Source organism: Anolis sagrei, chromosome 2 (genome assembly GCF_037176765.1).
Source record: "Anolis sagrei isolate rAnoSag1 chromosome 2, rAnoSag1.mat, whole genome shotgun sequence".
Taxonomy (NCBI): Eukaryota; Metazoa; Chordata; class Lepidosauria; order Squamata; family Dactyloidae; genus Anolis; species Anolis sagrei.
Window position 1 is genome coordinate 169,352,505 of NC_090022.1, and position 13,456 is coordinate 169,365,960.

Here is a 13,456-nt window from a genome sequence, read left to right on the forward strand (position 1 = left end):
AAGGACTCAGTGCGGCTTACAAGAGGCCGAGGCCCAACACATCAATAAAACAACAGCATAACAAATACAACAACAAATACAACTCATAAAACAATAGCAATAAACATTAGACAATAACACCACTACGCATTTAAAACTAAGGTAGGCAGAACCCGAACCGTTTAAGGCTTTGTAAGTATTGACCTGCACTTTGAATTTGGACCGGAAACTTATTGGCAACTTGTGGAGCTGTTTCAATAGGAGTGTTGTCTGCTCCCTATAATTAGCTCCAGTTAACAACCTGGATGTCAACCTCTGCACCAGTTGGTTTCTGGATCGTTTTCACAGGCAGCCTCACAAACTTAAAGACAATGGGCAGAATCCAGCCCATCACGTTATTTTGCGTGGCCCTCCTGTATTTCTCATTAGACATCATGGCTAGAGCTGATGGCAATTATGATATAGTAACATCTGGAAGGCTATAGCTTGTTCTGTTTAGTCAGGATAGTAGAATTTGAATTTAGACACAAGGTTTGTGGATATGACGTCTGATGTTAAAATGACATTTAACCTTTCCCCAACTTTAGAGACACAAATGCTGTTGGACTGCAATTTACACTATCTCCAGTCCACATGGTAGACAATGAAGTAATGGGAGCTGTTGTTCAACAACATCTGGGGACCCAAAAGGGATAAAAATTAAAGAGCACTGATCACAATATATAAAAAAAATTATAGTTGGACCTCTGTACCTTTGGATTCTCCATCCATGGATTCAATAGCCCTTTGAAGACAACCATAAGGCTGATTTGGCCATCAATGAGAGTGAGTTTGACACTCCTGGTTTAAAACTAGTCCAGAATCACTCCTTCCTCAATGTCCCAGACACTTGAGGAAGGTAAACAACTAATAATGACCACAGATAATAGTTTGCCATTAAGCCAAACCCAAGTTTTGTACACAACTAAACACATGATCTTATCAACACACAACTATGTCGTATGTCATAGTTGTGTCTCTCTATACTAACCTTGCTTACCTTGGTAAGATGTACCTCCTCCCCCAGCTCCTCCCCCATAGCCACCAGCATTGTAGGAGGCCCCTCCTGAACCATAGTTATTTGCTCCTCCGCCTCCACGTCCTCCGCCTCCACCACCATAACCTGAAATTAAGAAAGCACTCTGAGAAGAGGGACTCACATCACGAAGCAAATTCAGCACAAATATACATCTTGTGAGAGCCAAGCTTCAGAAGATATACTACAGAATTAACCGTGTTCATAAATGAAAATTAAACACATACTTTGGGGGAGAGCTAGAAGACTTGATTTTCTTTGCCCATCTTTCAAGAACACCCCTACATTAAAAAAATCTGTAGCTTTCAGTACCTCAGTTTTAGTACATGGTGTTAAAACTGTGTGTGTGTGCGCCTTCGAGTCATCTGTCTATTTATGGCAACTCCGTGAATTTCTTACAGCTTTCATAATAATAATAATAATAATAATAATAATAATAATAATATTCAGGAATATTCAGAGGTGGTTTTGCTAATTTCTTTCTCTGAAATATTTCCACCACACCTAGTATATGAGGGTTGTCACCCATCCAAGAATTAACTAGGAGTGACCCTGCTTGGCTTGTAAGACTAGATGGGATCTGCTGCCTTTGGGGTATTTAGGCTCTGGTTTAAAATTTCTAGACTACCCGCATCTTATTGGCGAGAGTCTGGAGACAAAACACAATACCAACAAAAGAAGAGTGGATGGAAAAGATATTGGACATTATGAACATGGATCACCTAACATATATATTAGCTAGAACACGAAATACACACATGAAAGCAACAAACTGGAACCCCGTCAAGGATTGGATAAAAGAAAACAAGATCAAGATACTAATATGAACAGTCTAAACAGGAAGAATAAGATTAATAATAGTTTAAATGATATATCAATAATAAGGGGAAAGAGAGAAAAGAAGAAGAAAAGAGGAGAGAAAAGAGGAAAGAAAGGGAAGAAGGAAGAGAGAAAAAGAAGAAGGTAGGAAAAGGGGAAAGAAAGAAGGAGAGGAAAAGAAGGGAAGAACAGGAAAAAAGGAAAGAAATAGGAAATTACTGATGATCGTAAACAGGAAAAGGAACATCCTGGAAGAACCGCGTAATTGCGCTATTGAATGCCATGAAAGAGAAGAGTGGAAGTCTCAACCACCCACCCACCTGTCTTTCTTTTACTTTTTTTCCCTTCTTTTTTTCTTTCTAATTTAATCTCCTTGATTTTATAAATTTATTTTGAAAACTTAATAAAAAGTATTTAAATTAAAAGTTATTTAGCCACTTGTGCTCCTTCTATATCAGTTTTACACTAATGTATGCAATGCATTTTATACAAAATAAAAAATGTAAAAAAAAGCCAGGAACTTACTGAAGTCACCCTCGTAGTTGTAGTCAGATCCTCCGCCACCACCTCCGCCTCCAGGTGAGTTGTAGGAATTTGAGTATGAAGTGTAGTTGCCTTGGTTATAGCCCTTCTGCTTGCCCTGTGGTGGGCCGTAGTTCTGGTACTGATTCTGGTTATATGACTGTTGTTGTTGTTGACCTTGATGAGACTGGTATCCTGTGCCATAGGAAGGCTTCTGTTGTCCTCCATGTTGTTGCTTTTTCCCGACATGTTTAGGAGGAGCAGGTGAACTGTAGTCACCACCTTGGTAATAGGAGCCATAGCCCGAGGAGCCGCCGCCACCCCCTCCAGCGTTGCCAGAATGGCCACCATTGCTATAGAACTGACCTAAGGAAAACAGAATAGAGTAAAAGGCCTGTGAAGGAGGTACTTAAGTTACATTCACAAAGGCATAATTCCGAAAGACTATTTAATATGCCTTCCTGAACTATAACCCACTCTACAACAAAAATGTTCAGATAGTCTGAAACAAATGATTTGACACAAGCTTGACTCAAAATATCATCTTCTCTTTAGTTGACCCTTAGGACTGAATGCAATTCACGGTTTTGGCTAAAAGGGCTGTGCATTCCCACATACTTGCTGGAGACTTTAGCTCATTCTCTATACAGACTTTGTCATTTATAAATAAAGTTTTCAACCTCTGACGTGGCCCATGTTCAATCAAGGCGACTGCTCAAAATCTAGGCTTCTACAGATCCATCTTAAATACATCAAGCACCCTGAAGCATTTAGGATTATCCTATAGGGAGCCATTCCTGCTTCCTTAAACTGGCATTCAGCATTACACAGCAAGCTTGTATCTTATGTAATATTCATGTAATAATGTAATAATTTGTAATCTTATGTACATTGTAAGCCTGAGGGCAAATTACAAATCTGGGTGTCTTTATAGTTGAGAAGCAAGGTAAAAGCTATATAATACATAAAAATAAACACATCCAACAATTTTCAGGTGTCAGGTTTTCCTGGTCCAGCAATTCCTTAAGTTATGGTAACATCGGTTTTCTCAAGGTTTAGCTCTATAGTAATATACATAAGGGTGAAAATGCAAACAGTTTTGAGACTGGAAGTGAAAAAGCATAGAATGTAAAGGAAAATCACATAGCTTGTAAATGGAAGTACCAGTCACAACTAAAAGCAAAAGCAGGGGAGAAAAATTTCAGAAATTGCCAAGAGTGTGCTGTTAAGGTACAAAAACAACAGTTTGCATAGAAAGTAGTTTCAGTGAGGTACATTCATTGTATAAAGATCTTTGGTCCACAGGTGAAATTCAGTCCTAGCTTTAGCTGTAATTCAAATGTCTCTATGGTTGTTGTGTGTCTTCAAGTCATATCCAAATGATGGCAACCCTAAGATCTACAATGGGACTTTCTTGGCAAGGTTTGTACAAAGGGGGTAATTTGGATACTTATTTAATACTAAATAATAAAATACTAAAATAATACTAAAATAATCTGGATACTTATTTGGGCATGACACATACTTTTTGAAAGAAGTAGTGGAGATTACTGTTTAAATTTCAATTTTAAGGGTGAGGCAAACTGTGTTATAGCGTCCTTGGATTATTATCCTTTGTTTTATGTTAGTTCAACATAGTCTCTCCCAGGAGAGAGGAGAGTGGGCGGGGCTTCTGTCAAAATTAGTCTCGAGAATTTCTGATGCTGCCTGCGCGAGCACAGGAATAAATCATATGTGCGAACTCACAGCTGACCATTACGGGAAACTATAGGTCATGCCTGCAGATCACTCTTATTTACAAAGGAGTAGTCACAAAATCCTCCAAGGGATCACATCTGATTTTGGAAGCAAAGCAGGATCAAACTCTCATTAGTTCTTAGATGGGAGAGGGCCAATATATATTAGATCCTGTAAAATTATTTTTTCAAAGGAAGGAAATTGTATTTTAAAGTATTCCTTCATGAAGAAAGCCCAATAAAATTCAAGGGGCTGCCATATGTCAACAAGCAACTTGCATTTTCCTACAGTAAACTTTAATGGCTGGCTATTCTTGCCAGGCTCATCTTCAAGGAAGTCAGAAGTTCTCAAGCCAAGACTTAAGAAAAACATGGTGCTCTCCTACATACTCTAAAACTATGAACTGCTTATAAAACCAATTGGGATTTTCTGTCCTTTTTCTAAAACTACAACAGTTAAATCCCTGTGCCGGCAGGACTGAAGACCGACAGGTCTCAGGTTCAAATCCAGGGAGAGTGCGGATGAGCTCCCTCTATCAGCTCCAGCTCCTCATGTGGGGACATGAGAAAGCCTCCCAAAAGGGTAAAACACCAAAACATCCGGGCATCCCCTGGGCAACGTCCTTGAAGACGGCCAATTCTCTCCCACTAGAAGCGACTTGCAGTTTCTCAAGTCGCTCTTGACACGACCAAAAAAAGTTATAGATATGATTAAAGCTTCACAGGACTGTGTCCAGAGAACATTTTAAAGATTTGCAGTCAATCTGTTGTATCAAAATCCTGTGTTTTTGAATAAAGTTGAGAATCTTTTTTTCAATGCTTGTCCAGCTCCTAAAACACAGAAAGCACCCCCACATTGTGGTTACTTTCATCATTACTGTACTGAAAATTGTAGTTTCTCTTTTAAACTTTCTTCCATGAATGCCCTTTTTATATTCAAAACTCCACTGGATACACTTTGATTCAGATTTATCCTCTCTTCCATCTTACTTTAGCTACCACATTGACTGTTGAATGCCAATGTTATTGCTAATACAGGGACCAAGGTGATTAATTTAACACACATTTAATACTGAAGCAAAGATGATAAACAATCAGTTTATTCTTTTAAAAAACTTAGTTACTAGTTTATTCCCTTGTGTCTTTCAATGTTTAGTAGCTTTCATAGATGGGAAATTACAAACATCTTTCTGTGAAATGTACTGCAAAGAAAAGATCAAAAGGCAGACTCTGAGGACTGCAACCATCTTGCAAAGCATTTTATGCCTTTTTATCTTTAGTTGCAGAAAAGACCACTGCAGCTATACAAACCATTCAAACTTAAAAGAGGTAATACAACCTAACAATTGTGGCTCAGGCAATAGGTCCTGCATATTATACCAAGACAAGAAGGACAAGATGCAAGTATTAAAATTAACACATACACGTCAATATTATACATGCTAAAAACATTAGGCTAGGGTAGATTCTGAAGTATTAAAATGTCTGAGAAGCATCCATCCACTTTTTGTGACTGAAAGCTAAGTTTTGTACAAAACTGATTGTAAATTAAGACAAAAAGTTAATGCACGTTTGCATGTTCCTTAAAAAAAAATGCTTTCCATAAAAAGCAAACGGGCCCTTGCTGGTAAGCAGAACAGAATTGGCTCTTAATGTGCGCAATGCACAAAGACATTCCTTGAAATTTAGCTCCCCAAAAGTGTACATCAATATGACCAAAGGCAAGTCACAAGAAAAAACTGCCACTGATTGTAGGCTAACGGTTTCAGATAAGCTGCGGTGAAAAGCCATTGCGGTGAAACCCAGTGAAGCACAGGGACACAGCACGAACACTTTGGGTTTTGGAGTTCGAGAAAATTGGAGTAAAAAGATGTTTTATGTGCAATACTTTTAGATGATCTAGGAAGACCCAAAATCATGATAGCCGTAGCAGTCTGTGAAAAAGTCACCTACAAAAGGGGGAGACAGAGCAGAGAAAAAAAATTAGAATTTTTGAAGATGGCAAAATGTGCCACATTGTAAAAATTTTATTTTTATTTCTCTGCTCCCGTAACCTCCCTCCCAGTAAAGGCCTCTCAAAATAAAGTTGTGTGTGTTTTAGGGAGATTGTTTTACAGGAAAGGTGTCTTTACAAGAATGGTGTATTGCTTCACTTGGCTTAAAGCAGAGAAATTATAAAATCCATTTTAAAAGAAAATGAAATCTGTTTAAATGGTTTCGTAATTTCACTATGCAATAGCGAATTGAGCTTTGCCCCCAGTGTTGTGTTTTTCCTCGCGAACACTTACTGTAGCCTGCTGTTGCAGAATTGCCACCATAGCCATAACTTCCATATCCAGCTCCTGGGGAAAAATGTAAAAAAAAATTATTTACTTGATGGTAATATAAACAAGAGTAACTTAGTAGAGTGCTTTGTTGTTTGCAGAGATACAGAACAAACTCCAGAGAGAAACAGCTATTCAGAACAGACAACTCACCAGCATTCATATAACCTCCATGATTGACACCACCAAATCCACCTCTGCCTCTACCACGGCCTCTAATATTTCCTCCTCTACCACGGCCTCGCATGCTTGGGGGAGGTGGCACTTCAGTATGCATAGGGCCTCCCATACCGTAGCCTGGATTGTGCTGTCAAAGGAATGGAAATCCAGGTATTAGAAAAATTTAGTTTACCCACAAGCATAAAGACATGATATATATTAGAAACCAACACTCTCATTATTTTATTTTCCAGATCACCAGACTGGGCCACAGCAACGCGTGGCAGGGGACGGCTAGTAAAACATTAAAAACATCTACCACAATATTAAAATACACCATTTAAAACCATCTTGGGTATCTGCGTCTAATCTAATTGGCCTGGTAATCTTTCCTATCTCTGTTTTCTTGCCCTGTCCCGAAGCTTGATCCCACTTCCAAGTTCTGAAAACCATCAAGTTCTGGTTTGAGAACAACCTGTGAAAATGTGGCCACGGGTACAGAAGCAAATCTGTATGGTTTGGTGCCAGTGGTTTTCTTGCCCTAGTGAAGGGAGTTAGACTGGATGGCCTTAAGTATTTTCTGTTGGTCATGGGGGTTGAATAAATAGTAGACACCATAACTAAAGTAATAAACAGTATTTCTTGCTCTTTCTTTGTCAGTGTTGATGAGGAGATTGTCTGGTTTGCCTACTTTGGAACATGCAACATATTATTGTCCTTCTTTAGGGGTCCTTTTCAAATCTATGATACTATGGTGGAGACGAGAATGTGTGTGAATCATATATATCTATATCTATGTCTGGAGGGCTCTTTGTCAGGAGGGCTTTGATTACGCTTTCTTGCCCTAGTGAAGGGAGTTAGACTGGATGGCCTTAAGTATGGAACATTCATGCCAAGTTTGGTCTAGATCCATCATTGTTTGAGTCCACAGTGCTCTCTGGATGTAGGTGAACTACAACTCTAAAACTTAAGGCCAATGCCCACCAAACACTTCTGTTGGTCATGGGAGTCAAGTGTGCCACGTTTGGTTCCATTCCATCATTGGTGGAGTTCAGAATGCTCTTTGATTGTAGGTTAACTATAAATCCCAGCTACTATAACTCCCAAATGACAAAATCAATTTTTTGAGTGATGGTTGCTCCTTGGGTTAGTAGGTGTATTGTGTCCAAATTTGGTGTCAATTGGCCCACTGGTTTTTGAGTTCTGTTAATCCCACAAACGAACATTACAATTTTATTTATATAGATGTGTGCGTATATGAATTCTTGTCCCGGCATTGAATGTTTGCTGTATATATGCTATGCTCCGCCCTGAGTCCCCTTTGGGGTGAGAAGGGCGGAATATAAATGTTTTAAATAAAGAAAGAATCACTCCAAGTTTGGCAATGTAATTTAGCCACAAATGGTGCATTTTAGATTCAAGTAACCATGATACTACTATGGGGGCAGCTGTGGCAATACTCAAGCATGCATACTTACTTTCACAGGAAATTTGGGTCCACCTCGTGCTGGCATAGGCGCCCTTTTCTTCTTCTGCTCCAATGGAAGAGGGGCATCTGGGAAAAGCTTTTCTAACGCAGAAAGTGCAGCATAGGCCTTTGCCACTTTCTTGTTTGAACCAGCTCCTTGGAACTTTTGGCCATCAACTTCAACCTTCAAAAGTAAAAAAAGTTTAATGAAGCCATACTTTTCTAAGCTATCGATTATATTCACTAATAATAATTCTGAATGCTATGTATTAATTTAAAAGGATTTATATTTATTTATTTTCTTATTTTATTTATACCCCACCTTTCTCCCCACTGGGACTCAAGGTGGCTAACAATCCCACACTTTGGTTACAATTTGAAACAAAGTGAATACACAATTAAAAAGCAAATACGCAATTAAATAATACAGTGTGGATTTAAAATATAATACACTTAAAATAGTATTTAAATCTCTCACACACCCTGAAATCCCACCTACTACAGAAGCAGTCTTATCTCTGAAGTCACCTCACCTCCATCACAAACCGCTTGTCATGGCTGCCACCAGTTTCTGAAATCAGTTCATATTTTAAACCACGCCGTTTTTCATTCAGCTCCATAACTGGATTTTTCCCATGCTTTGTCAATATTGGTCCCTGCTGTTTCACATTCTAAAAAAATCAAAATATCATTTCTCTGAGCTCCCCGTTTTTTTTTTAAAAGCAGGTAATGGGATGAGGTGATCCCAAGCTAAGCTTCCACAGACAAATTAATGTCAATTATTTATCTGGATCAGAAATCTAGAATGTGAAAATTCTAACCTCCTAGTGATAAACCAGGCACAAGCGTCCCTTTCTTTACATAAAATGTGTTGAGCAGAGATGCTAAATAATAAGGTCCCAGATCACAAGAAAAAGCAATGATTTCTTGTATGGGCAATTAGACTTATCTTGGAAACAAATACTGAAGCAATTGACATGGCTATGTTTGGCTCAACAGTTACTGAAACAGGCCATAAAGAAAAAAACAAAACAAAGAAGTAGCTTTGAGTTGGGCAAGAAGCTAACACAAAATTTAATGAACAGAAGAGGCAGAAGAACAAGCAATAGGGGATCTTGAGCAGAAAAAGGAAGAGAAAGCACTTAAAGACAAAAAGCAAGGAAGGAGGAGGGTTCGCAAGTGCAGAAACTTGATATTGGTTTGGATTAATGCTAGTTACAGCCCAAAGAATCATGCCTAAAGCTACACAGAAAGACAAAAACAATGTTCACCTCTGATTGTTCTGAAGGAGAAGCTGCACTGGGAGTAGAAATAGTTTCCACAATGGGAGGGGTAGCAGCAGCTGGTTTCTGATCTGTTTCCTCTGCTGATTCATCACCCCTCTCTCTCCCTTCCACACCAGTAGGCAATCCCATGTCTTGTAACACCTGGAAAAAAGGAGCAGCAGCTGCATTCATCCCAATGTTATGTTCTGAAATTGCTAAATGCTGAATATCCAGGAATTAAAAGATAAATGACTGAGTTTACTGGTCCAGGCATTACACTCGACTGTAATTTCATCTGCTATGCTATACATTAGAAATACACCATTTTGGGAGTTTCTAAGGTTGGTAAAAGCTGACTCACTTCATGAGCACATTACTCCAGCTTCGAACTTAGGACCCTTCTCGATAAGCCTGGAGCCTTTTCCCCTATCCATTGAAAAACTAACAGGGGGTCTTGGAGGAGAAATCCCCCCTCTCCTCCCTTCCCCAAGCCCTCTTTCAGCTCTTCCAAGGAAGGGGGGAGGGAGGAAGACTGGCAGTGACCCATCCCATCCCCGCTGATCTTGGATCAACAGGCGTGAGTATCTGGAGACCACCCCAGCAAATGAATGGGATTTAGGCCAGCTGTGTGTACTTAATTCCAAGAGAAAGTGGGATTTAAAATCCCAGTTCCTTTAAAGATTTTTGGCCTGTCTGGAAGGGTCCACATTTGCACTCCCAGGAAAACTCTGACATATCAGTTCCCATTATATCAAATCATAGTTGCTCCCAACTATGGTACAGCAATCGAGACGCCACATCATTTAAGCTTTCTTAAACAAAGCCTAAAATTAAGGACAGTATTTCATTTTCAGACCAGAATGTACAGGGTCCCAGTTGAAATACATGGGATAAATGTTAAGATATTACTATCAAGTAAATATTTGCCACCTTATCTTTACCTTTACTGCTACATGCAACTTAGCAGTCTTTTTGGAAGGGCCTGAAGCTTCATATGTGATTCCATCAACTTCTACAGACATAGTAAATATAGGTGCGTGAACTGGTCCTGTTTGAGACACTAGTTTATACTGAAGTCCAGGTTTTAGTTGATTCAGCTTCATCAGAGCATTCATGGCTTGTGGAGGTTCTGCTTTCTCCTCTAAAGAAAAGAAGTTCTTTGTTAGATGCTGACCTGTTTAATCAAAACCTCACACTTTAAGTTCAAAAACCTTGCTCCACTAAATGTAGAATTCTAAAATGATACCTATCAAATAAGGCCAAAGGTTTGCTGCTACTCTCTTCCTAACAATCATCCACAGGTGGATGAATCCTAACTGTATGTTCGGAAGCACCCTGAATGCTATATATACCTACCTCTTGCCAACTCAATACCTTTTTTCTGAATCTTCTTTTTCTTTTTGCTTGGAGACTTCTCCTCTCCATCTTCTTCCATGGGACGTTTCAACGGAGCGATGGCATATGTCGTGCTCGGCGGTATTTGGACTGCATGCAAAATTTTAGAAGGTCAGTAAAAATGCCACGAGTCGTGCTTTTAGAAACAGAAATTCCAAATATTTAACAACTACCTGTGTAGTCAATTGGGTTTTCATTTTTTGGTTTCTTGGGCATCTTTGATGGCAATGGATCCATCCCCAAGACCTTGTGAAGCTGGCCAAATGCAGCAAGCCTTAGAGCATGCTAGAAAGATAGAATGTGTGTTACTATAGTATCCAACCTGCTCTCAAGCTTCTCCAACATCCAATAATAAACAAAACCAAGTCCCAGTATTTTAAAGCCGAAAACTTCAAAAACAAAGAGCGGAAAACACTTTTAAAAACCTAAGACCTCATTTCAGCACATTAAAAGCCTCCTGAAAAACTGAAATGGGACCCTTGTTCTGTTTCATAGAAAAGTTAGTCTTGTTGAGATTACTCGCTGTCATTAAGAACTCATTGCGATTTTGTAACATCTGTAATCAAAACTATACCTGAGCACTCTGTGTGATATCTTCCCTTTGTTGTCTGTCTAGATGCCCAATAGCATCAGTGGCTTCTTTTTCACAAGGATCATATATACCAGAACCATCTGAAGGCAGGAAACAAGGAAGATATGCAGAGAATTATCCTAAGGTCTCTATGTAGACTCCAATATTCCCTTAGCATCACCTAAGTATCAGCAATGTAAGCAGCCCAATGGAAGTTCTTGATGCAATGGGCAGCAATTTGGTCTAATCTACGATATAGACCACTAAGCCCAGCAAACAGCATTCTTGTCATAATTTTCAAGCACTCCAAAGGCAATCTTACAGTCTGTCACATCCCATTAAGGGACTTAAAATAATGGGTCCGTAATTTTAAGAGCATGTGTTCCAAGATATTGTTCCTACAATCACTTTAGATGAAGTGGATGCAATACTTCTAGCTTGCGCTAGAAATAAAAGTACATGTTTCAGTTATGTCCACTGAAATTTCTCAAGAATCAAGAACCATCTAACCTGGCATAACTATTCCCGATGCAAGGCATTCAAGGACTCTTCTCAAGGCCTCACCAGCTCCCATTGGGCGATTGGCTGTTCCAATTGATTTTTCACAAAGCAATTCTAGAGGCTGAAAAGATATTTCAAAGTGTGAAAGGACAGAATAAAATAGCTTTACATGATGGCAGACTTCATAGAGGTCCTTCTGACCAAAAGGTTAATATCAGCAGGCAAGATCATATGACTTAAAGCACTTATAACTGCTCTAACTATGATTTCCACCTTGTTTTGAGGATGGCCTATTTCCCCAAGCATGTATACCTAGCAACACCATATGTACACTGGCTGGAGTTCAGGTATAGGCACATGTGTATGTAAGTGTCCCTCATACCGGTAACATTCATTTTCTGCAGCTCTCACTTCCACTTACGATAAAGTCACAAAGTTGCTTTGCACAGCCATTCTGTGCTTCACAGGAAGCAGCAGGATTGGAGAAGCAGCAAATGATTGCCAGATGCAAACTGAGGACATCCAACACAGAGATCTGGCAATGTCCTCCAGGATCTCAGCACTGCTCTAATTATTGGGAGTTTGACACGCAATAATTAGCTGGCTAGGCAGCTTCACTGGCGTCTTAGTGAGTCGATGGAAAAGCATTTGGCTCAATGTAGCATTCATTCACAGGAGGATATTTACACTATGTTAAACAATGTTGAATTGAGACTGCTGCATCCAAGAGGCCTGGGACTAGGTCTAGGGCAGTGGTTCTCAATCTGGGGTCCCCAGATGTTTTTGGCCTACAACTCCCATAAATCCCAGCCAGTTTACCAGCTGTTAGGATTTCTGGGAGTTGAAGGCCAAAACATCTGGGGACCCACAGGTTGAGAACCACTGGTCTAGGGGATCTCTGCACAAACCTGCCAGCCACAGATTTACTGTATGTAGACAGTCCTCAAGTTACAAACATCCAACTTACAAATTATGCACAGTTAAGAATGGAAGTGAGACAACAAGATGTGATAAAAATCTATCCCTCAGAAAGAAAATTCAATCCTGAAAGACTTTTCATGGGAAGGTGTCTCCACTGAAGCATTATCACCAATCCTTGTTTCTAAAACATGCCATTTTTTTTTTAAAAAATCCAATTATCACAGGGACAGAAAGTGCAGTGAAATCTTTTGAACAGGGGCACAGAGAGCAAAGCAAACACCACAGGGCTGTTAACTCTTCCCTAAAGTGCATATTTATCTCTGACATTACACTTAAAAATGTGCCTGTTCTGACTTACAAATTCAACTGAAGAACCTATAGTATCTATCTTGTTTGTGACTTGGGGACTGCCTTTATATGGAAAAAATGAACTCAATACCTTTTCTGTACAGTTGACCACTACGGAGAATCAACATTTACACCTCTGGTAGTACAATATAGTGCAATTAATCCCTCATACTTTTAACTCCTGGAATCCTCAAATGTGCATGGTCTGTCTCCGAACAACAGCTCTGTATGTTTGACAATCTTAACAGCATCTCAGGCTGAAGCAAATCTATGCGTGTACAAACTATCACAGAACTGTTGTTCGGAGACAGACCATGCACATTTGAGGATTCCAGGAGTTAAAAGTATGAGGGATTAATTGCACTATATTGTA

At 39.4% G+C, this 13,456-nt stretch overlaps 1 protein-coding gene across 5 annotated transcripts in view; it reads right to left on the reverse strand.

Moving 5' to 3' along the window:
* The window catches only part of ILF3 (interleukin enhancer binding factor 3), a 31,387-nt gene that overhangs the window by 1,634 nt on the left and 16,297 nt on the right, over positions 1-13,456 (reverse strand). Inside the window, exons 8-19 of one of the 5 annotated variants that reach the window (XM_060763488.2) lie at positions 11,824-11,935; positions 11,317-11,414; positions 10,916-11,027; positions 10,722-10,832; positions 10,289-10,488; positions 9,354-9,509; positions 8,616-8,741; positions 8,093-8,266; positions 6,609-6,762; positions 6,420-6,473; positions 2,399-2,761; positions 1,010-1,141 (exon numbers count right to left, since the gene is read on the reverse strand). In XM_060763488.2, coding sequence (XP_060619471.1) covers positions 1,010-1,141; positions 2,399-2,761; positions 6,420-6,473; positions 6,609-6,762; positions 8,093-8,266; positions 8,616-8,741; positions 9,354-9,509; positions 10,289-10,488; positions 10,722-10,832; positions 10,916-11,027; positions 11,317-11,414; positions 11,824-11,935 — 1,792 coding nt within the window. Of the gene's footprint in view, positions 1-1,009; positions 1,142-2,398; positions 2,762-5,209; positions 6,081-6,419; positions 6,474-6,608; positions 6,763-8,092; positions 8,267-8,615; positions 8,754-9,353; positions 9,510-10,288; positions 10,489-10,721; positions 10,833-10,915; positions 11,028-11,316; positions 11,415-11,823; positions 11,936-13,456 lie in introns of those variants that run through there. The other 4 variants (XM_060763491.2, XM_060763487.2, XM_067464084.1 and 1 more) reach the window with 4 other exon arrangements.